This window comes from Dendrobates tinctorius, unplaced genomic scaffold, assembly GCF_039654945.1.
Source record: "Dendrobates tinctorius isolate UK_male_01 unplaced genomic scaffold, ASM3965494v1 ptg000138l, whole genome shotgun sequence".
Lineage (NCBI taxonomy): Eukaryota > Metazoa > Chordata > Amphibia > Anura > Dendrobatidae > Dendrobates > Dendrobates tinctorius.
This window is the reverse complement of record NW_027361806.1, coordinates 3,272,937-3,298,290: the sequence shown is the minus strand read 5'-3', so window position 1 is coordinate 3,298,290 and position 25,354 is coordinate 3,272,937. Positions and strand designations below refer to the sequence as shown.

Below are 25,354 nucleotides of genomic sequence, written 5' to 3'. Positions count from 1 at the left end.
ACCCATGTTGATATTGGGTCATAAGGTTATTCTTCTCCAGATACTCCAGTATAGTATCTCTTAGAAAACCCTCCAGGATTTTACCCACAGTTGAGGTTAAACTTACAGGCCTATAATTTCCCAGTTCAGTTTTTGTCCCCTTTTTGAATATTGGCCACACATTTGCTATACGCCAGTCCTGTGGTACAGACCCTGTTATTATGGAATCTTTAAAGATTAAAAATAGTGGTCTATCAATGACTGTGCTTAATTCCTGCAGTACTCGGGGGTGTATCCCATCCGGGCCCGGGGATTTGTCAATTTTAGTGATTTTTAGATGCCGCCGTACTTCCTGCTGGGTTAAGCAGGTGACATTTAATGGAGAATTTTTATCCCTGATCATGTTATCCATCATGGGATTTTCTTGTGTAAATACTGTTGAAAAAAAGTCATTTAGCATATTGGCTTTTTCCTCATCCTCGTCCACCATTTCACCCAGACTATTTTTAAGGGGACCAACACTATCATTTTTTAGCTTCTTACTATTTATGTAGTTAAAGAATATTTTGGATTATTTTTACTTTCTCTGGCAATGAGTCTCTCCGTCTCAATCTTTGCTGTCTTGATTTGCTTTTGACAGAATTTATTTAATCTTCTGTATTTATTTAATGCCTCATCACTACCTACTTGCTTTAATTCTCTAAATGCTTTATTTTTATCTCTTATTGCACCCCTTACAGCTCTATTTAGCCATAGTGGTTTCCTCCTATTTCTCGCATGTTTATTCCCATACGGTATATATTGTGCACAGGTCCTATTCAGGATGCTAATAAATGTCTCCCATTTTCTTTGTGTATTTTTATGTCTCAGGATATCGTCCCAGTTAATTGCACCAAGATCATCTCTCATCCGTTGGAAATTTGCCTTCCTGAAGTTTAGTGTCCTTGTAACCCCTCTACTACACATCTTATTAAAGGATACATGAAAACTTATTAATTTGTGATCACTATTACCCAAGTGACCCCCAACCCTTACATTTGATATGCGGTCTGGCCTGTTGGATAATATTAGGTCTAGCAGTGCCCCCCCTCTTGTTGGGTCCTGAACCAGTTGTGAAAGGTAATTGTCTCTCATCGTTGTCAGACACCTATCACCTTTGCTGGAACTGCAGGTTTCGGTTCCCCAATGTATTTCAGGGTAGTTGAAGTCCCCCATAATAATGACTTCTCCTTGAGTCGCTGCTTCATCTATTTGCTTTATGAGGATATTCTCTGTAGCTTCCATTATTTTTGGAGATTTATAACAAACCCCTATCAGTAATTTATTATTTTTCCCCCCTCCCCTTATCTCTACCCACAGGGACTCTACATTCTCATTAGATTCATATATATTATCACGAAGGATGGGTTTTAAGGATGATTTTACATATAAACACACGCCTCCCCCTCGCTTATTTGTACGGTCATTTCTGAACAGACTATAGCCCTGTAAATTATCCCCCGGTCATGGCTCTCATCCAGCCATGTCTCAGATATCCCCACCATGTCATAATTATGTTCCAACAACATTAACTCCAATTCCTCCATTTTGTTGGCGAGGCTTCTGGCATTAGTATACATGCACTTTATGTATCGCTCTGTACCTCTATTCTTTCTTAAACTATTAACTGTTCTAACCCCACCCCCCATGCCACCCCCACCCCCAATGTCATTATTTGTGCCCAGGTCTCTATCTGCACTGTCTTCCCCTCCTATAAAAGGAATACCCTCCCCCCCTGTCCCTAGTTTACACACTCCTCCAACCTTCTAGCCATTTTCTCCCCCAGCACAGCTGCACCCTCCCCATTGAGGTGCAGCCCGTCCCTAGCGTAGAACCTGTAGCCAACTGAGAAGTCGGCCCAGTTCTGCAGGAACCCAAACCCCTCCTTCCTACACCAATTCCTGAGCCACTTATTAACCTCCCTAATCTCCCGTTGCCTCTCTGGTGTGGCACGTGGTACAGGAAGTATTTCCGAAAATACCACCTTGGAGGTCCTTGCTTTAAGCTTACAGCCTAATTCCCTGAAATCATCTTTAAGGACCTTCCACCTACCTCTAACTTTGTCATTTGTGCCAATGTGCACCATGACCGCTGGATCCTCACCAACCCCTCCCAGTAATCTGTCAACCCGATCAGCGATGTGTCGGACTCGAGCGCCAGGTAGGCAGCACACCGTTCGACGATCCCTGTCTTTGTGACAGATTGCCCTATCTGTTCCCCTAATAATTGAGTCTCCCACTACCAGAACCTGTCTAGCCTGCCCTGCTCTCCTATTTCCCCCCTTACTGGAGCAGACACTCCTCCGGCTTTCAGAGGACATGCCTTGCTGCAGCAGTGCTACTCCTGCACTAACACTCCCCTCATCTGCCAACTTAGCAAACTTATTGGAGTGTGCCAGATCAGGACTAGCCTCCCTGGTGCTCTTCCCTCTACCCCGCCTTCTAACTGTCACCCAGCTAGCTGCTTCATTGTCCTGCAGCTCCAACCTAGCATCCCCAACCCTCATCTATCCCATTGAGCGTCTGCTCAGTGAGCAGAAGACTCCTTTCCATATTGTCTATGGATCTCAGTGTTGCCAGCTGCACATTTAGATCCAGTATCTGGGCTTCCAAATGCACAACGTGCTCACATCTCGCACAGCAGTATGCACCCTCCACCGGCTGTTCAAGGACTGCATACATGCGGCAAGACGTGCATTGGATGGCATTGGCAATAGTGGAGCACATCCTAATGGGGATTGCACCAGACAATAAGATAAGCAAAAATAAATAAAAAAAAAAAAAAAAAAAAATTATTACTATAACAGCAATTCAGTAAGACCTCCCTTGGAAACTCTCTGAATCTAAAGTCACTGAATTTCAAGTCACACACTTACCACAGTTCGCACTTACGCTCAGGTCACACTCAGCTCGTTCACACTCGCTCAGGAAGAAGATTTAAAAGAGTTTTTTTTTTTTTTTTTTTTTTTCCCCTTTTACCAGCACACCACCTTGCTGCTCAATGCACTTCCAAAAGGGATTAAAATGTTGATTTCTCAGGAATGCAGGGACAGATAGAAGATGTAAAGGTGTCAATGGAACTATATTTCACAGCCCTGCAGACCCATATATGCAATTTGTAGGGGTTGATCTTACTGACTGTTCCCCTTTAAGGGGCATTACCTCTCCATAAATGAGCACTGAATCATTTTGAGTGGGAGACCCCCATCAATCATCAGAACAGGTCTTTTTTTCTTTCCCCATTCTATCCTACCCCCAAGTCCACGGCTTTCAGAGCATAAATTGATCGGCTGAGCAAAGGCGCAACTACCAGACACTTCTTTAGACCCCCACTGACCGGCAATCTCTGGCGATCGGTGGAGGGGGTCTAAGCGACTGCACCCACACCTATCTTACAATTGTGCCGTATCCAGCGTTAAGGTGATAATTTATACAGAAGGGAATATCCAGGTTCTATAAGAAGCTGAACTCCGTCAAAGAAGTAAAAGCCGATCTATTGGAACCTGGTGGTGATGGGGCCCATTGAGGCTCCTCGGTAATGATCAATAATGAATTCACAAGAAAATATCTGATCATCTCACAAATATGCTGCAGATCTGGAATCAGGTAATAGATGGAAAATCTGCTACATTGATTCCCCCGAGACTTAATCACTTCTTCATAAACTCACTCCATACCTTCAGAGCTTTCTGTGCCTCCTCGCTGGAGCCGATGACGATCAGGTTTGGTCCGGCCATGCTGCAGAAACTCTTCAGATGCAAGCTGTCACACACGGGGACCGTGGACACTGCGTAGTCCTGCAGGACAGAAGACAACCGGGGATATCAACGTTATGTGTTTATGCTGTGATTTACACAAAATTCTTGCAAAAAAATGTACTGTTATGTAAAAAGTGTTAAAAAAAATTGTGCCCAATAAAAGGTTTTCCTCTTTTAGGGACATTTTTTTTTTTTTTTTTAACGCAAATGCAGGTATTTGAGCCTAAAGATAACTTTTGCTATTAGGTTTCATTACAAATTTGCCACAGATTGCCTTTTACAGTCTTCTGCTGCAGAATGAGTTAACTGAGTATCCATCAGTGAGCTCGGTCTGATGGTTTGACCAGAGAATTTGTAGCTATTATTTGTCTTTTTCTCACCTCCTCTCGGCCGATTTATGACCACAAACCACATCAAAGTGGAGTGTGCAGGGGAACAAAAAGCATGTAAAGGCCAAATAGTGCAACATTTTTAAAGAAAACAAATTGTAATCATGATTTATAGCCCCAAAATACATGGACTTAAGGTAAAAAAAAAACAAAACATGTCCTCAAAAAGTGGATAACCTCTTTAATGTAACCAGTTTGCTTCATGGGACTTGCTGTACTGGTCAGAGACATCTCACGACGTTTTTTTCAGTGATAATAGCGCAGTTTGTGTCAACACTTAGTTTTATAATACATGTTATACAATAAAGTGTGACGTGCGCACGCCGCTTAGTCTTACCTTAAACGTGTCGGCCAGAATCTCGGCTCCCCGCTGATTGGTTCTTTTGGATAAACCCACAAAAAATTCTCGCCCTGAGAAAAAAAAGAAAATCATGTTACTCAGCACTGCCACCTAGTGTACAACTAGGGGTTTGCAGCTCGTCATTTTATTTTTTTATTTCTATGCCGCTGATAATAAAAAAAAGTTTTCAGTGTCAGATAATAAATATTATTCAGTCCAGAGACTGGGTTCCGTTACACTAATTCCTCAAAAGAAAATTTTCTGGGTTTGCAGCGAGAAACAACAACAACAAAAAAAATATTAGTTAGTGGGGTCCCACACACCTATTCAGTGGCAGGTGATACTTTTTGGACAATGGAATAGAGGAGGTGCCGAACAATAGTGGGTACAGAGGCAGCAGTTGCACCTGTCCCCCGGTGCCCGAGTGCTGAGAAGACACCAGTATTATAAATGGTTCCTGTTCTTTGGGGTCTGGGTCACAGATTTTGCACTCAGCCCAGGAGCTTCAATGTAAGGGGGCACATTACCTGTAAACAGCACATCTCCACCATCTAAAGTGGCGCTTTCATCGGTCATCTCCACCACGTTCATCTGCAGGTCCTGCAGCGCTTTCTTCACAGCCTCCACCTGCAAAAACATCCGCATCTGTCATTAGTATTAACAGTATCCTCCCCAACACAGTGTGATCTGCCCCTCGGGAGGCTTTAGTCTTCTGTCATTATAGCCACTGTAACATTTTCTTTACCTTCTTCCAGCAAATCAAGAGAATTGGCTATGCTGCACATCAATGTTCGACCCTTTAATGATAAATATCAAGCCAGAAAATCATCTACAGTCCTCCCATCACATTGCTTCAAGGGCATCGCACTCCACCTGCTAGGCTGCGCTCTGCACTGATGAGGGGCAAACATCCCGAAACTGGTGGCTCGCTAATGAGCTTCAGCTTATCGTTTATCCACGGTCATATTGCAAGGCTTGTTAAAGCGTCTGACATTGACTCTTTAGGGTAGCACGTGCCACATCTCCTTACTTGTCAGATAGCTTTCTCACAGAGCAAAATAAACCTTGTCATTTTTTTTTGTAGATTTTGCATATCAATATATATATATATACAGTATATATATATATATATATATATATATATATATATATATATACACATATATAATAAATATAGAAATCTTGCAATTGTTACACTGGCCACTAGGGCACTTAGGATTCACACTTCCTGTTCTTTGAAGAAAGACTTTTCAGCGGCCTCATTATCATCAGGGGCAAAAATACAGTGCTAAGTAACCTGACCCTGCTCTCCCTCCGTTCACGATGACTTTTGCACACGCTCATTAGATGCTTCATTACAAACGATGGGGTCTGAGTCTGATGATGCTAATGTACATGTGTAAATCCTGAAAGTATGGGAAGGTAAGTGTCTAGCATTGCCCCAGTGGCCAGTCTGAAAATTGCAACTATATTTCTTTTTAATATAGATCACGGAATTGAAAAAATGATAAAAATATATATTTAACATAAGAACTTGATTTAAACAATAGTTGATTTTCTGATGACACATTCCTTTTTAGAGCAAGTCCCCCATCAAACATGGCCAATGGAAACAAACCAAACTTTGCTGGTTGCAATTATTCACACTTAATCCATGAGTAATCAGAAGCCAGTATCTGCATACACTAACAGCATAAAGTAATTAGGAAAATGACTTTAATGAGCAATCAAAAACCAATACGCCATATGGGTGTATCTTCCTTCTTAACTACTTGTGGACCGTTTAAAGTCTATGGGTGGTCTGCGTTCTACTCTGCAGCGACATTCTAAAAAGTTCACTGCATGGTGGAGCAGCTGCATGCGATCGTGCAGCTGTGGGAGCAGAGAGTCGTCTGTCAGACACAGCCAGACTCCCCATAGAGAAGGCAGAGATGGTTTATTGCTCTCTCTGACTTCCCGATCACTGTGAGAAAGCGCTGTATATACAGTTGTAGTAAATGCTAACGGCACATCCACCTGTGGGTCCAGCGGTCATCTGGATGTAGGGAGGGGTCAATAGCTGCTGGGCCCTAGGAGAACAGGCAAGCTCTGCTGTGCAGCCAGGAGGCTGTATTCCCACTGTAACTTGTGATATTATACCAGCCACAGTTACAGGGAAAATTAGATAAAAAAACAGAAGAGAGAATGTTGAAATGCCCCTCAAAAGGTCTTTTATTAAAGGGGAACAAATTTTAAATTGTTTTTTACTGGACCTTTATGATCATTAAAAAAAACAAAAAACAAAATGTCAAACAAATATAAGTATTTCCCATATTTTCCCCATCAATATCACCTGACATCGGAAAAAAAAAAATAGAGAGTGCGAAATTAGCAAAAAATTAGGCCCCATGTATCATAAAAAACAGGCAAAATTGAATTGAATATCTGAAAAAGTTTTAACAGCTCTGCAAACTACATGTATGAAAAAATGAAAATATGTCTGGTCAGGAACAGGGGAAATGATCTAGTCCTCAACTGTTAAAGTAAAATCTGATTTGGCCTATAACCGTAGTCAAGCTGCAAAGTTTCTTAAAGGGGACATGTCACCAGATCATAAGGGGCCAGTTTTTAGAGTTACTTTATTTCTGCTGCTCGCCTTAGTAGGCAGTTTTTTGTTTTTTTTTAATTCACCATACAGTTACAAAAGATAAGGGCCCAAGGGGGTGTGGATCACAGGTTAATAATACAGAGCAGCTTGGAGACATGCCCCAGAATATACTATGAGGTACGCCCACAGGGGATACTATGAGCCACACCCCAGAGGATGCCATGAACCACACATACAGGGATCCATTTGAGCCACGCCGCAGATGATACTATGAGCCACACCCACAGGGGATACTATGAGCCACACCCACAGGGGATACTATGAGCCACACCCACAGGGGATATTATGAGCCACACCCACAAGGAGCCATGTGAGCCAAGTCCCAGAGGATACTATGAACCAGACCCACAGGGAGCCATGTGAGCCACGCCCCAGAGGATACTATGAGCCACGCCCAAAGGGGATACTATGAGCCACATCCCCCAAGGCTACTATGAGCCACAAACACAGGGATCCATGTGAGCCACTCCCCACAGAATATTATGAGCCTCGCCCACAGGGAGCCAATTGAGCCACGCCTGCTTAGTAAAGACCACAAACATCAGCACAAAATAAAAAAAAAGCTTATATATCTGAAACCATATGGCGAACTGAAAAAAAAAATCACGGCACTCTCAGGGAAGCGGCAGAAATTAAATAAGTGCAACAACGGCCCTCTTTTAATCTGGTGGTCGGTCCTCTTTTAAAAGTTCATTACCTTCAGTAGGTGGCATTAGAATGACCATTTTCCTTGTATCAAATGGAAAGATTTACTTTTTCACCGAATGCAGTGTTTGCCATGCGAGCCTCAATATCTCAGCCCGCAGTCTCCAGAAGAAGAAACAGCGAAGCTTCCCCAAAAGCTAGAAACTGTAACGTTCTGCAGATCACATCACATTTAAAGAATGTTTATGCCTTTTCCTGATGCAATATTTGGAGAAGACATTTCCTTTCGCTGATGGAATATTTGGTAATAATAGGATTAATAGCAGAATATGTGAGGACTTTTAATTGCCATTATACAACGTGTCTGAACTCTGGAACCCGGAGCCGGCAGTCGCTCAGTTCCTCATACCTGTACAATTAATACCGGTAAGAAGCCATCGAATGACGTCCGCGCTTGTTTATTCATACTGACAATTAATGCAGCGGCCATCCAAGTCTTCTGGAGAAACATGAATTTCCCCGTAGCGTCTGCTCCAAGCGCCAGGGGCTGGAGGTGGCTTATGTCAAACTGCGCAGTGAAATATGCGGCGCTGTAAACACGGCCATATATCTCCCCTGCACCTCTCAAAAGTTGACATAAATACGATGTTGACATTTGACAAAAAACCTGAGACCTCTGAGAAAAATTTACAAAAGAATCTGGGCTAAAGAGAATGTAACAATGGCGCGTTACATCACCAAAAATAATCGCATATTTCACAGAATTAAAAAGCAAAACAGGCATCAAGTACGGAGGCGGCTTCAAGTGCTAAAATAGAATATTTGACAGCTTACCTTACCTGGGAACGGCCACCACTCAAACTTTATAGGATTTACCTGCACCTTGCATGTCTATCATTTTTGGCATACCTCCCAAATGAAGGGGCCAGACATCTAGCCTCAGCTAAGCAGGATGCTTCTGTCTACGTAAGTCTGTACTGATGAGTTTCTTAAGATATCTTCTCCTTTTCAAAGCTCCACCTTCCCGATACAGAGATTCAAATCCCCTGAGAGCATTAAAAGGGGTTTTCTGATTTCGGAAAACCCTTGTCTTCCAGCCGCAGTTTGTTTAAAAAAGGGCTCTATCCCCCATCCCCAGGTCCAATGCAGATTTCCTGCCACTGCTCCCAGTGTCTGTTATTGTCTGCAGCCCATCACTGCAGTCAAGGGATAGGTATTTTCCAATACAGGAAAAAAAAACAACTATACAGTTCCTCTAGGGGGAGCTCCAGAGCTCATTGAAGACTTGTCTTAATTTTTAAGGGATTGTCAAAGTTTCCTGAAACTGGACACAGAATAAGTAATACACACATTTGATAAATCTTCTGTCGCAGTAAAGTCGCCCCGCTGTCCTGTAATGATAATGTTCTCATCACGATTGTGACCACTGCAGCCAATCACTGATGAGCGTAACACATTCAAAATTGCATTGCCATACCCTTCCCGACAGACCAAGTCATTTATCTCAACCAGGACTGGGCATCAGTCAGCACGGTGAGGGCTCAGTGTCTGGGCATTGCAAAAAGTTGGAGAAATGCTGCTTTCTTGGAGATTAATTAACAGGGAAATCTGCAAGATTTTTCAAATCTTTCAGGAATCCTGGAGGTTCCCCCGTTTTTTTTGGGGGGAAGGAGGCTACCAGTTGGCACATGTTGGCAGTGGCAAAGTTAGTGGTGCTCAATATTCATTATGTAGGCAGGGTATGATCCGGTTATTTGGCATTGCCTGTTCCTAGGTGCAGGACCACACTTTTGGGTTGAATTAGGATCGGCCTGGATGGCTCCTCAGAGGTGTTGCCCATTGGCTTAAACAGACATCTGATTTGACCCTAAAATACATGTTAGATGAAAGTCAGACGAACCTAACAATTTTGGCAAAAGTCTGGCAGCGTCTTTCTCCTCTCTGCCCATCGAAAACACAGGAATGACTGGCCGAGTGTTCATGTTTATGGGGAAGTCAGGAGAGATAGCCATCTACAGGAGAAACTTTTGGCCAATACTTATCTCAACTTTAGAAGTTTTACTTTACTCCGTTCTCTCCGGTAATTAATTTACTATTCTCCAAGTTCCAGGCTCTATTCTCCCGAAATATTAGTCCAGCCTATATTCTCGCATATTGGGCAAGCTGCAACTTTATTCTGATTAATCTGGACTGGTATGAAGCTTATTTCACATTGCGGCGCCGAAAAATAATATGAGTAATATTGAAACATCCTGAAGTTTTGAAGCAGACGCATTCCTGAGTTATAAAATGTCTATGAAGGTAGATGAGAGGCACAGAGTATCTGCCAGAGCTCCTCTATTTCTGGGAAAGAAGCAATAAATGTGTGTTAATGGCATTTCTAAGAATTTCCTGTTGTCCAACGCCGCAGTAAAATCCAGTCTGTCGCACATGAAGCTCGTTACACGTGTATCCAAGGGGTCAGGCCACCAGACCAGAAGACCTGCCTTCATGTGAAGCTTGGAAATAAACCTGATGTGACAAGCATAATGGCGAAGTGATACAGTAAAGAAGTGGGGAACAAAAAGCAGGTGGCAATGGCAACCGAGCAAAGTGGCAATGGCAACCCAACAAAGTGGCAATGGCAACCCAACAAGGTGGCAATGGCAACCGAGCAAGGTGGCAATGGCAACCCAAGAGTGGTAATGGCAACCCAACAAGGTGGCAATGGCAACCCAACAAGGTGGCAATGGCAACCCAACAAGGTGGCAATGGCAACCGAGCAAGGTGGCAATGGCAACCAAGCAAGGTGGCAATGACAACCCAACAAGGTGGCAATGGCAACCCAACAAAGTGGTAATGGCAACCCAACATGGTGACAATGACAACCCAATAAGATGGCAATGGCAACCCAACAAGGTGGCAATGGCAACCGAGCAAGGTGGCAATGGCAACCAAGCAAGGTGGCAATGACAACCCAACAAGGTGGCAATGGCAACCCAACAAGGTGACAATGACAACCCAACAAGGTGGCAATGGCAACCGAGCAAGGTGGCAATGGCAACCAAGCAAGGTGGCAATGACAACCCAACAAGGTGGCAATGGCAACCCAACAAGGTGACAATGACAACCCAACAAGGTGGCAATGGCAACCCAACAAGGTGACAATGACAACCCAACAAGGTGACAATGACAACCCAACATGGTGGCAATGACAACCCAATAAGATGGCAATGGCAACCCAACAAAGTGGTAATGGCAACCCAACAAGGTGTCAATGGCAACCCAACAAGATGACAATGGCAACCCAATAAGGTGTCAATGGCAACCTAATAAGGTGGCAATGGCAACCCAATAAGGTGGCAATGGCAACCCAAGAGTGGTAATGGCAACCCAACAAGGTGGCAATGGCAACCCAACAAGGTGGCAATGGCAACCCAACAAGGTGGCAATGGCAACCCAACAAGGTGTCAATGGCAATCCAACAAGATGACAATGGCAACCCAATAAGGTGTCAATGGCAACCCAACAAGGTGGCAAAGGCAACCAAAACAACAAGGCAAATTGGAGACCACCCTTCTGTTTTATACCATTTTACATTGGTGCTTGGTTATAAAACTAGTGCAAACAATAAAAACAAAAAAGGGGCCTCTGAAAGTGACAGCTCCAGGTCTATGCCGGACCTTCAGCCACCCGTTCCCATTGGGTCCCTCTTTACTTTTTCCTCTTCGGCTTCCAAGAGCTGTAACTTTAGCATTTTACAATTGATAGACTTTTTCCATACGAGCTGTAGTTTATGGATCATTTTAGGGTCCGTAAAACTTTTTGATCTCTTTATATTAAGGATTTGGGACAAAACAATGATGCAAAATAGTTTTGCCACTTGTATATGGTTAGGCTGCAAGTCCATGTCTGACCCGTTTTAGTTGACCCACTAAAAAAGCAACTTTTTGTGGATGAGGGTCTCATGTTTTATTGACGCAGTGGTTGCACTTTTTTGCACTGTTGCACCAGCCACTGCCCCTGGGACTGATGGCGCCAAGTAAAACGCTTGCACAATCTCTACTCTGCTCAAAGTGGGGACATTTGACCAACCACTCTTCTTATAATTGGCGTTGAACCGCTAGCCATCACATATGGTAATAAATTGTAACCCCCCTTAAAACATAACTTACCAGCCGAACAAGAGACCCGTCTTCAGACAGCTCTGGTTTTCGGATTCTTTTATAAGTGGGACTATAGAGACAGTTTACCTTCCCTTGATGGAGAGCCATTTTTCTTTTCGCAGTAGGCCACATTGTCTTAAAGTTTCCCTACAAATTAGATCTCTGAAGGGGGTAGGGGGGGGTCAGTACTTTCTAGAATAAATTGAGGAAACAGCTATAGGTGCTAAATTGGGCAAGCAATAAATTGGACACATTTTCACTGTGCTAAAAGATAGCTTTTTTCCGGGTACCATATTGGAAAGACGCGAGTCTGAAAGATGTCCTTCCTCAGCGAGAAGACCTAAACCCCGCCCCCGAGTAGGGAGGAAGTAATGCATCATGGGACCCAAATAAATGTATAAAATTAAGGTATTTGAACTTTCTTAACCTATAATTTTTTAAGTCCTATCATTATTGGGAGCCTACAAGGACAACCCCAGTGTAAAACGAGGTGACGACCGGGAGTTGTACTTTTAGTAAGAAAATACTGGCATGAAGAATTAAATTATATATTTATTGGAAAACCCATTAAAAAAATCTGCTGAAGTATTTAATAATAATAATGATTACTTCTTAAGGCGTAAGATGAGTGTCATCCGAGCCTGGCCGGACCTTGAGGGATTGACGCTGGGAATTATGGTTGCCACAGATCTGTCATTTCATTCGTCTCATGGTGAATGATTATGCACAAAACGCATGACCCGATGACAGCTCGGACAGGAGCCTCTATCCCACACGGGTATTAGCCTGCCATTAGGCGGGAGGATTGCACGCACGCTCTGCCGCTTGTCTAAACGTAAGGGGTGAGCGGAGGACATGGTACTTCGGGTATAAGCACACACATGAATAAACTGCACCCGCACAACTGTTACAATTACGAAGCGTCAGTCAACACGGCTTTAGGTTATTACATCAGAAGCTCTAACCCCCGGGCAAATATTTTCCATACAGTAGACATAACCTTGGTTGAAATGATAACATGACCTGTCACTCAGCGCCGTACTCGGCTTCGCTTCTGTGTCTGACTCAAACACCCCATTGTTTAGTGCAACCCATAGATCACAATGGGCCATTCCTAAACGTCTGTGCTCCGAATAGTTAATTCCTAATCACTGACCCCTAGGACCAGAAATAAAAACTTGTTATGACAACCCTTCTGCATTGCACGAAGAAGAGGAGAAGCATCCCGGGGTCATCACCTTGTAATACACAAGGAATAAAATCTATGTCGTAGTACAAAAAAGTTGCCAGATTTTGAAAAAGTTTGCATCGCTTTAAAATCCAGAGCTGCGTTCACAATTCTGCCAATTGTTTTTGGAAACAAGTACATCTCTAACATCATGGAAGACCTATCGCAAATCATCATAGAAGACCTATCGCAAATTATCATAGAAGACCTATCGCAAATCATCATAGAAGACCTATCGCAAAACATGTATCACACCAGCGCGAGCTCCAGCTCTGTATGGACACTGATGGCATTATAGAAGATTTCAGCTCTGAAGCTCGAAATTGAGTGAAAGCAGCTCTGGTCTGTAATTCTGAATACGTACAAGAGGATAATGCAAATTATTTATAAAGTTTAATAAAGTTTGTAACTTTTTTTGATAGTTTGGAAACTTTTTTTTACCAGATACTTTTGGTAGAATCTGTTCTTTAGCTCTTTTATAGTGACTTCTATTCAGGGATTTCTAAGATTTAATGGAATCGCAACAACCAATACAGCTCCAACAGATACATCGCTCGATCCACGACTGCCATATATCGAGGTAGATTCAGTAAAACGGGATATTGCATGTAATAAATATATCATTAGGAGAATGTATACATGCAGGGACTTCTTCGTTCGGATCACTTTCACCATAGTGATCATTAGGAGAGTGCAATTTTTGCCAATTTTTGCACAGAAAATGCAACCCTCTGCTACAAGGATCTTTCAGCAGGTAATAATCCATAATAAGGGCCGGCTGATGATGGATATTTAGCTGTTGGTGAAGTGCAAATACTAGAAGGGCAGCTTGTAAGGTGAATCGGGCACGATCCCTGCTCTGCGCTGGGTTAGAGCACTGAATTGTATGTATTCAGACAAGTGCACACAACAGTTTTCTCTCCATCCAACAAAAACGGTCGGATATTTCTGATCAGGGTTTGATCAGAGTGGCATCAGTTTTTCTCAGAGGTGGAGGGGGGAAAGAAAAGGTTTATCCACCCTCTCCATTCCATCAGTCCGTGAAAACTGGACCGCACTCGGATGTCATGCGAGTGCAGTCTGATATTTTTCACGGATCCATAGACTTGCATTTCCGATTTTGATCCGACACTTGGATCAAAATTGGGCATATCTCTGAAAAAAAAACTACCTATTAACATCACTGTAGACAAAGTAAGGGTTTAAAAGGAAACCTGTCAGCACATTTTTTTTCACTTATTCAACTTGTGGTATATGGCTGTATAGATGCTTCTTTCTCCATAAAGAAAAATCCCTTTCTTATAGAGATCTTGTCATTCAAGAGAAATCCAGAGTAGAGGCCATATGCAAATCAGGCTGAAAGTGCACGGGAGGTGTGTCAATGCACAATGCAGTCCAGATGTATGGGAACGCCCCCAGTGCACTTTGAGACAGTAACTTATTTCCTCCATGTTAGATTTCTCATGACTGGCATCAGATCTCTACAAAAAAAGGCAATATTTTTAATCAGGAAAGAAGCGCCTGTACTACTCCTTCTAAATTAAAAAAAAAAAAAATGTTGACAGTTTCCTTTAAAGGGTTATTCCCATCTTCAACACTTTACAAAATGGGTGGGATTTAAAGGGTTATATTCATTTTCCTAAATGGATATTGTCAGACAGTGTTTGTAAATACAAGCAATATAGCTATTCACCGCTTATTAACATTTTTAGCCATTCTTGACATATTGACAATTTTCTTTTGTTTACAACTCGCTGCCTTGGAGACCGACCACCATTGTTAGATGGCAGAACATGCACAGTGCTTACAAGCTCTTTTCTATCGAGCGTCAAGCTGGTCAAGATCACTGGGGAGCCCTATTGCCTCCTAATCTCAGCACAGTGCTAACAAGCTGGACAGCAGCGGTGGTCGGTCTCCTAGGCAACGAACCGTCAACAGAAGAAAAATGTTAATATCTTAAGTCCTGGTGCAAATTTTAATTAGCAGAAAATTACAAAAAAGTGTTTGTTCTTACAAGCACGATCCGAAAATATCCAGTTCTAAAAAATGAAAATAACCCTTTAAATCCCTCCCATTTTGGAATTAGTTTACAACTCCACCTCTTTTCTGTCTGGGATATGCTTGAGTTTTCTGGGATCTTTTCCAAAAAATATGGGACAGTCTCAGCAAATTCAAAAACTGTTGGCGACTATGGACGCAAACGACGAGCGGATCGGATCGCACCATACAACTTGACTAATGATGTGCTCTTGTTCCTTGAGTCCATATGAACAGAAAACTATGGTAAATGTTGCACGTTTGGGTCCAAAAACGTTGGCAAACCCAGAAGAAAAAGATATCGAGGGTCAGAATTACAAATCGTATGGAATGTTGGGGGTGACCTAGTGGTAACATTTTTCATTAGGGCCCAGGAGTTCAAAGTTCTTAAACCTCAGTGGAAATTTTTGGATTTATTCACGTCGGTCAAAAAAAGAAAAAAAGGGAAAAAGTTATGTAACTGGTTTACTGGCAGCGAGACTTCGGCTTAGAAATACCAGTGCAGATTCTGTCTGATAAGGACGATGACATGAAATGGGGATCTGTACAAGCACGCTGAGAAAGTGCATCGCTGAATACTTTTCCTCTACTTTTTACAAAATGAGCAATTGTTAAATATTGGGCAAAGAAGCATTCTCTGCTCCGTCTGGACATGCTCGTTGGGCAAAGTATGCACCTGGTCAAGCCAAGAATTCATTATCTTTTTAGGCACCAACTACATCCCAAATTACCCCGAGTGCCTGCCAGCTCCCCGTCCACCCCTGACCACACGCCATGGGTCCTATTTTCTAGTTGAAAAGTATTTAAAATTCATGAGTCTCGTTGAAAGCTCGGCTGTCACATTCTCATCATTCCACAGTCTATGGGAAAGTGGGGGGAAAACAGAAGCTTCAACCTTGGCCATTATTACTCCTGAATACGAGATATGTCATTAAATTGCAAATAAAGCCACTCGGAGATAAAGTCGGTATCAATCACTCGGAATTCCTGGGCTAGATTTCACCGTCGGGGCTCCTTTCCAGCTGCGTTGTTTGTGCTTAAAAAAAAAAAAAGCCTATGAAAAGAGGTAAAATTAAACTAGACGCCAGTTGGGGTAAAAAAAAAAAAGAAAAAAGTGATAGAATTTAACAAAACAACCAAAGGCAGAACTGGAGACGTGCATTCTTCTTACACAATGGCCAAGACCCTTGGTCTACTTGGTACAATGCCGAAAAGCCATAGCAACGTCAGAGGGACAATATCAGAATTTTACTGGCTGGGAAAATTAGGGTGATGACCAAGGTCAGATTCAGGAAAAGGCCAAAAAATCCATGACCTCGGAGTGCAGTAATTGTACGGTCAGTTGGAAAATTGCAAGTCAAAAAGTAAGCAAACAAGACATAGAAGATGAGCTGCTCAGAAGAGAAGAAAACAGTTTCAGAGAGGCCTTCACCAGAAAAAAAGGTGTTTTTATTTGTGCCGGTAGTCTTCACGGCTATCCACATGGAGACAGACGTATAGATATTACTGGGTCATCATGGCCACCACCGGCCCAAGCAGTGGTGTAACATTGAGGGTTCCAAAGTAAAATTTCCAATTGGGACCCGATTATCATGTCTTTATTAGTACTGGTCTTCTCAGAAAGTTTTTCTAGCTTCATTCTCAAATCCTATCAGACAATAACTCAACAGAGGTGTGGTTAGGAATGAAATTACTAACTGGGTTTAAGGTGAGGTCGGAGCATGGGGGAGGAGGACTGGACAGGGCTAATGAAATTAATTAGTTTTTCAACAGATTTAGAAATGCTGGTGCAGTGCCGACAGGTGACGGAACTGGGGAACGATCTGCAACATTGATAATGGGGGATGAACGGACTGATTTCAGAGTCTCCCAAAATGATATGAGGAGACAGTTTAGGAAACTAGACAAAGGTAAAGGAGCAGAGCTAGACAGACTCTGTCCACGTATCCTTAAAGTGTGTGCACCAGCTGTGTACTATAAGTCAGTGTCTATTTAACCAGAGGCTAAAATCACAGAGGGTACCGGTGTATGGAAGACTTCCTGCCTGGTTCCGGTTCCTAGACTACTTTTCTTGCATCCCTAAATGACTATCTTTAGCCTTAACATCAAATGCTATGACATCCTTGGAAAGATTAGTGGTTGCTTACTTGAGTCCGAGGGTGAGGGCTTTTGCTACCGTTTGCTTACCGGAATAGATTGGGGGTGGACGATAGAGTTATGTCTCTGTTACATGAAGTACATTCATTTTCGGATAATGATGGAACCAATATACGCGCAATGTTCTTTGACTTCACCAGTGCCATCAATACCTTACGGCCACTGTTACTATGCAAAAAGAAGACTGATATGACGGTGGAGGAGGGGATGAGAAACTGGATAACCGTCTACTTGGCAGACAGGCCACAGTATGTACAGAAGGGGGGCAGTTGTGTCTGGCAGAGCAGTGTAGGTGCCCCTCAGGGAAGGGTGCTTTCGCCATTTCTATTCAGTTCTCGAATGACTTCCGTGGTAGTCGGGTGTATTAGCCATGCTAAGTTTTTACAACTAAACAAAGAAAACTGAGGAGCTGGTGGTGAACTATAGCAGGAGAAAGATGGAGGGTTCCCCTGTCACTATAGCTGGTCAGGCAGTGGAGCCGGTCAAGAGTTACAAATATTTGGGGGTCCACTTAGACAGTAAACTTGATTGGAGGTGCACATTATCCAAGGAACACTCCTTTCCCGATAATTGTGCCTGGTAAATAGGCTGACAATTACTCAAAGAATGAGCAAAACGCTCGTTCGTTGGGTGAAATGATCCTTTGGTTTGCACAAAAGATCATCGCTCTCGGCAGAACTTCGTCCTGTGTAAACAAAACGTGCTGCCGAGAACAATAGCAACCTATGAACACTAAATGATGTATTACCAATCGCTTTGTGCACATTGTAAGCATGGTTCACATGTATTAACCAGGCTATTAAACGCCTGCCAATTTTCAAACATGTAGACGATCAACAATCGTTTGATGCCGCAGGTCGCTCGGTGAAAATCCGCCTTTAGCTTGGACATTGTTTTTGTTAAAGGGAGCCCGTTACCTCGTTTTTCCTCGCTAAGCTGCAGCCACCGCCAATGCTGTAGATAAGCCCCAGATGTAACCTGAAAGATAAAAACAAGTTAGATTATACTCACCCGGGGGGTGGTCCAGTCCGATGGTTGTTGCGGTCCGGCGCTTCTCATCTTCATGCTTCTGTCGTAGCTCCCGTGCAGTGGTACTGATTTGCCCTGTTGAGGGCAGAGTAAAGTACTGCAGTGCGCAGGCGCTAGACTTCTCTAACCTTTCCCGGCGCCTGCACACTGCAGTACTTTACTCTGCCCTCAACAGGGCAGAGAACTACACTTGCGCAGGAGCCGCACCAGAAGCAAGGAAGAGGATGTCATCGCATGAAGATGGTAGCAGCTGCACCCGGACCTGCAACACTCATAGGACCAGGACCGTACCAGACCTCCCCTGGGAAAGTATAATCTAACTTGTTTTTCTTATCTTTCAGGTTACATCGAGGGCTTATCTACACCATTATAGAATGCTGTAGAGAAGCCCCTAACGGCGGTGGCCGCAGCTTATATGTGAAAAATGAGGTGACAGATTCCCTTTAAATGGAATTCAACTTCATAGTAGGAGCAAGGTGCAAAGTGTGGTTGTGAGGGTTACGCAACCAAAAAAAATGCATTTAGTGTCAATTTCTTGTCAAAAACAAGAGCAGACCCTCCCTTGGGCAAGGAACAGGCTGACCACTTGCAGACAGGGTAAAGTTTAAGCATTTATAGCTTGCAGCAAAGTGAGTAATTAGATAATTAGCTAGGTTTGTCCGGCTGCTTGACATTCTTTACATTATGTCACCGCTTTGGTGAATGATGCATGATGTCACCAGTTTGGGACACGGTGGGACAAACCTAAGGAATGTGCTTCATGAGACCAGGAATGCCCCATCAGCCAGACATTTCCCCACCAGGGATGGTGAACTCAGGGACATTGGTGAGGACACATGGGTGTACAACTCTATGCGAGCGTGTGCACACTGTACGTATTCTTGTAACTTTAGGTCGCACCTATGGCTTACTGGCTTGTTCACACAGGCCAACAATACGTGACGGGAGCAGACTGATTCTTACTATGCTTGGTCTGTTCTCATGCCGCATCATGTTATCGGCAGCACATTCACAGTGCTGCCGATAGTTTTTTTTTCTCTTCAGAATAAATGATCTGATCATCTGGCTTTGCTCGTTCATTGGGTGATCGCCGTCATGTTGACCGGTTCTTGGCCTGTCTAAGACATACTTTACACATTAACGTTCGCCAAGGCCATAAGTTTAAGAGTTTCCCCAGATATCGGGGTGAGGATCAGGCTGTTGGATTAAAACATTCCTAAGCGTTCTAGTCTCAGAGGAGAAAAGTATCTGGCAGCGGCTTACTTTCCACAATTGAGAACAGATAGCTGATCGTGCATGTATACTTGGTCGCTCAGGGGGAACAGCTGTAAGCTAAAAAAAAAAAAAAAAAACTGTGGCCAACTTTAGGGTCCATTTAAATACTTGTCATCGAGTCATTCACTGACGATCGAGCAAAACTCTTGTCAGTCTGGTGAAATGATCTTTTGTTCTACATAAAAGATCATCGTTCTCGGCAGCGCGTTGACGTGTGTGAACGAGCTGCTGATCGTCGGTCGTCTAGTGCCGCCGGTTGGTTCTTGAGACATTGAAACCTTCAAACATTTCCTTTATTTTTGTGAATTGTAAAGTCATGGTGAAAAAAAAAAACCCTGGAAAGGATGTTGGGAACAACGGGTCACCGACACATGACTGTTATTTGCCCTGCACCACCAAGTTGTATCGTGTCTCGGACACATGGCATCGGTACCATGACCAAGATCGTTCAGGGGCCCAGACCGCTCCTAGAAATCCCCAGCTAAAATACAACTGTTTTTGGAAAGAAATATATGGACCTTGCCAGAACCATAAATGCAGTTTAGTGAATGCGCTCTTAGTCTGCAAATTCAAGATGCTTCCTTTAGCTCTAAAATGAAAAGAATTTGCATGTCATGACGGCCATCTATTCTCTAGCACATATGTTTTTTGTAACATTAAAAAGTCACTGACTCATACAACATGCATGATCTCAGCAGACCCTCATTTGATCTTACTCCCCAGGCTCCTTTCGTGCAGAACAAGATGACTTACGCAAATTTTCTTTAGATGCCTTTACATGGCAACAAGAGGGGAAAGAAAAAAAAAACAACAATGGAGCAACAGGATATAAGGACCAAACATGGACAAGGCCTTAATTTCCTGGATGACCAAATCCTAAAATAATGTAGTGGAAAAGAATGGCTTGCGCAGAAGACTGATGAGGTCTGATCCGAGGACCCTGCGAAGGAAGAGAAGCCCAGGACGCTCTGAATGAAGTTTAACATTTCTCCTGTCGAGTGGAAATCTTGGCAGGATCGTGTCCTTGCAAACAAAACATTCAGTGTTCCTCCAGCTGTTTTGCAAAAGAATTGGCAAAGTGACAACTGCGCAAAAAAAAAAAAGAAAAAGATGCACAATTTTCCATAAACTACAGCAGACTGTGTAAGCGACACAACTCCTCCGGGGATAAGGCTCGTTCTGTGCAATACAGAATAACGTCTGATTTATCCGCCAGGTTGACTATTTGGATAGAGCCATTCCTACATGCCTTCGATCCGATTATTGATCAATTAGGGCATTCCTAGACAAGCCGGGCTTTTCACAAAAGACTGACAAGGTGTTTATGTTGGACGGTAAAATATTGCAATAAGAGGAATAGTTTACTGCAAGGAGGATCAAAAAGTGTGTAAAGGCAAAAGAGGATTACCAAGAACGGCTCAGGTATAAAACAAAAGCCATTGACACCTCGTCATCTATTACGGTTGACGTCTCTTTCACTTGAACGGGCTGATGTGATTTTTTTTGTTTTAAATGAGCGACACTTTTAAAATTTATTTATTTGTTTTGCGGCTTATTCTCTTGCAAATAAAAAGCGCCACTGATGGACGTAGCCAATAGGACTGATGGACGTAGCTGATAGGCAAGAGTGATGCAAGTAGATGTTCCTCGCGAATCCAAGTCAACGCCAAAGTCAGAGTGAAGTTATCCAAGAAAATTGCTCCTTTATGACACCAACGTACGATAGAGTGTGTTCTCAGTAGGTAGAGCGGATAAAACAGCTGCCAGACACTTCTGACAGCTGCTTATCTCTTGGGGAAAATAAAAATAAAATTTACGGTAATTTTCCTCTGTTCACTTTCTTGGAGAGAGATATTTTGGAGATGATTCACGTGGCATTACAATTAGTGGATGGTGCAGAAGAACAAATCACAGCTGGCTGATGGGTACTGGATAGTGCTTCCAGAGCAATACAAAAATGAAGTGCCAGCTCTCGTCAAATAAGTAAGAAACTCGGATTCTTTATTAGATTGTTTTAAAATTCAATATATGAAAACTGGGAAATATCCAAGTAAAAAAAAACAATTACACACACACACACACGTGCTTCTCACAATATTAAAATATCATCAAAAAGTTAATTTAATTCAGTTCTTCAATATAAAAAGTGAAACTCATATTATATAGATTCATTACACACAGAGTGATCTATTTCACGTGTTTATTTCTGATAATGTTGATGATTAAGGCTTACAGCCAATGTAAAATCCAAAAGTCATTATCTCAGTAAATTAGAATAATTAATAAAAAACACCTGCAGAGGCTTCCTAAGCGTTTATAAAGGTCCCTTATTCTGTTTCAGTAGTTCTACAATCATGGGGAAGACTGATGACTTGACATTTATGCCCGTATATGTGGTGCACCCTGTCCCTCATTTATTAATCAGAAGGCAGTCATTGACAGTGACACACTCCGCAAGGAGGGTAAGCCACAAAAGCTCATTGGTAAAGAAGCTGGCTGTTCACAGAGTGCTGTATCCAAGAATATTAATGGAAAGTTGAGTGGAAGGAAAAAGTGTGGTAGAAAAAGGTGCACAAGCCACCGGGATAACCGCAGCCTGGAAAGGATTGTTAAGAAAAGGCCATTCAAAAATTTGGGGGAGATTCCCAAGGAGTGGACTGCTGCTGGAGTCATTGCTTCAAGAGCCACCACACACAGACGTGTCCAGGACATGGGCTACAAGTGTCGCATTCCTTGTGTCAGCCACTTATGGCCAACAGACAACGCCAGAAGCGTCTTACCTGGGCCAAGGAGAAAAAGAACTGGACTGTTGTCAGTGGCCCAAGGTGTTGTTTTCACATGAAAGTAATTTTGCATTTCATTTGGAAATCAAGGTCCCAGAGTCTGGAGGAGGAGTGGAGAGGGCACAATCCAAGCTGCTGGAGGTCTAGTGTGAAGTCTCCACAATCAGTGATGGTTTGGGGAGCCATGTCATCTGCTGGTGTAGGTCCACTGTGTTTTATCAAGACCAAAGTCAGCGCAGCCGTCTACCAGGACATTTTAGAGCCCTTCATGCTTCCCTCTGCCGACAAGCTTTTTGGAGATGGAAATGTCAATCTCCAGCTGGACTTGGCCCCTGTCCACACTGCCAAAAGTACCAATACCTGGTTTACAAACAACAGTATCACTGTGCTTGATTGGCAGCAAACTCTCCTGACCTTAACCCCATAGAGAATCTATGGAGTATTGTCAAGAGGAAGATGAGAGACACCAGACCCAACAATGCTGACGAGCTGAAGGCTGCTACCGTGTTTCCCCGAAAGTAAGACCCTGTCTTACATTAATTTTACCCCAAAAAGTCCCACCCTGTCTTACTTTCGGGGGAGGTCTTACATTAGCCGAAAAAAAATGACAATTTCTTTTTAACCAATAAATTAACATGCTGTTATACCCCATAACAGTGCCGTATCCCACTGCACACAGCCCCACACCCCATAACAGTGCCTTATCCCACTGCACACAGCCCCACACCCCATAACAGTGCCGTATCCCACTGCACACAGCCCCACACCCCATAACAGTGCCGTATCCCACTGCACACAGCCCCACACCCCATAACAGTGCCGTATCCCACTGCACACAGCCCCATACCCTATACAGTACATGTTTCCCTACTTGGTTTTTAAATGCTGGACGTTTTCCTCTGCGGTGCGGCTGTGGGTGCGGAAGGCCTGTGCTGCAGGGAACGCTGTGCCAATCAGCAGGGAAACAGGGACGTGGGGCTGGGGCGGCCAATTACAGCCCGAGCTGCTGGACCAATCAGTGCTCGAGCCGGGGGCCGGCGATGACGTGGGGAACAGGGGCGGCCAATGAGCTGTTGAGCTGGGCGGATTGCGGGGTTAACACGGCAAGTTAACCCCATGAGCGCTGGACCCGCCCAGCTGCACCTGAGGACACCTCTGGAGCCTGGGGACCCAATGGGGGACAGCGGCGGCCCAAAGGTAAGGGCCTTACATTTCACAGCGGCCCCCAACCCTGCCTTACATTCGGGGGAGGCCTTACATTGAAGGACCCCCCCCGTAACCCCCACCCTGTCTTACTTTCGGGGGGGGTCCTACTTTCGGGGAAACACGGTATCAAAGCAACCAGGGCTTCCATAACCCCTCAGCAGCGCCACAGGCTGATCGCATTCACCATTTATAATTATTTGTGAGGTATCTTGTGTGGCCTCTGCCTCTGTTTGACATCTTCTGTTTTTATTGTATTTTATATAATTTTTTATTTTAAAATGTAACTAATAAAGATTGAATATTCTATATTGGCTGCTTTGCGCCTGTTTATCTTCACTATCCTATGTTCCTTGCATGTCCCAGCCCCACTAAGTCCTCATTGACCCCTATTGTCTGACTCTTTCGGTCTACTCCATCTATCCCCTTTTAAGCACAACTATCCTCCCTCCACCCAGATCCCGACTCGCTCCCGATAGGAGAGGGAAGAATCTTGCAGTTGGATTTTCAATGTCCTATTCTTTTGTTTTCTTCTCTCCTCTGGTGGGAAACACATAAACCAAGCACTCATGTGTATGGTTGAGTTGTGAGCGATAGCATTCTGCTGAGCGAACGTTTGCCCCACAGCTATCTAATGTGTATGGCCAGCTTTATTGGGTAAAAGTTTAAAACCTTTTTAATGGGGGTTATTCCATCTGGGCAAACTTGTGTTGTTGCACTTTTAGGGCATGTCAACTGCTAGATGGTGGTCGTAGACCACTTGCCGTAGTCAAGAACCACATGCTGTATTTCAATCGTTGCCAATGTAAATTTGTAATAAAGTGTCACGTCCTCCCATACATTTCAGACTGGAAGTCCTTAAAGTGGTGGTCTCCATAAGACATGCAGAACCATTGCTTCTGCTCTTGAAATCCCGGCCTAACCATACACTTGGGCACCAAGTAACGCTACATATTCCTATGCAGAAATTAAGTCCTGCAATGTTTCTCCAGCCTAAAAGCTAAGTAGATGGGACCAACCAGGACCTCCTTATTCCATGATATGTACTCACAAATGGTTGTCTTTATTTCGAGAACTATCCTGTTTGATTAGTAGGACAATTATTCTGTGTCATACCTCTGCCCTCGAAGTGGCGGCTTTGGCGCAGACTGAACCTTTCTTTGCCTAGAGATTTATGAAAACACTTTGCTAGAAAACAGACTTGGCAGCCTCATTAGCCCTTAGTCATTGTGAATTACTTCCCATATTACTGTGAAACATAGCAGGAATCATGGAGATTAATCGCAGCCCACTGTCCTCACCACCACTGCGACTCCACGTATTCTCCTGTCTGGTCCTGTCTCGCTTCACCTGCCAAAATAATAATGAGACTTCCCAACAATCTCTTCTCATTACTGCATGATGCAAGACTCCAGGTTCTCCCTTAGTAACATCTGATGACGATCATTTGCGTCTGAAATCAAAAGTCCAGCGGCAGAAGACTAATCCGGGGAGCTCAGACGCGCTTTCTCAGGGCAACCCAGTATTATACATGAATGCTTGTGTCTGAACCGGACGGACACTCAGACTTCACCGCCCATCTATTGTAGTATGGGTTTATGCTGGAAAATTGTAAACTGTTCGTCCAGATGTCCTCATGCAATATCATCGTATAATGGAACGCAGCTTTCCCAACAATCAAGGAAAAACATATATTCTCGT

At 43.4% G+C, this 25,354-nt stretch overlaps 1 protein-coding gene across 2 annotated transcripts in view; it reads right to left on the bottom strand.

The window, feature by feature from the left end:
* DDAH1 (dimethylarginine dimethylaminohydrolase 1) overlaps positions 1-25,354 on the bottom strand; it is an 86,814-nt gene that overhangs the window by 15,364 nt on the left and 46,096 nt on the right. For both annotated transcript variants that reach the window (XM_073544403.1, XM_073544404.1), the window contains exons 2-4: positions 5,032-5,131; positions 4,502-4,575; positions 3,695-3,814 (exon numbers count right to left, since the gene is read on the bottom strand). In XM_073544403.1, coding sequence (XP_073400504.1) covers positions 3,695-3,814; positions 4,502-4,575; positions 5,032-5,131 — 294 coding nt within the window. The remainder of the gene's footprint in view (positions 1-3,694; positions 3,815-4,501; positions 4,576-5,031; positions 5,132-25,354) is intronic.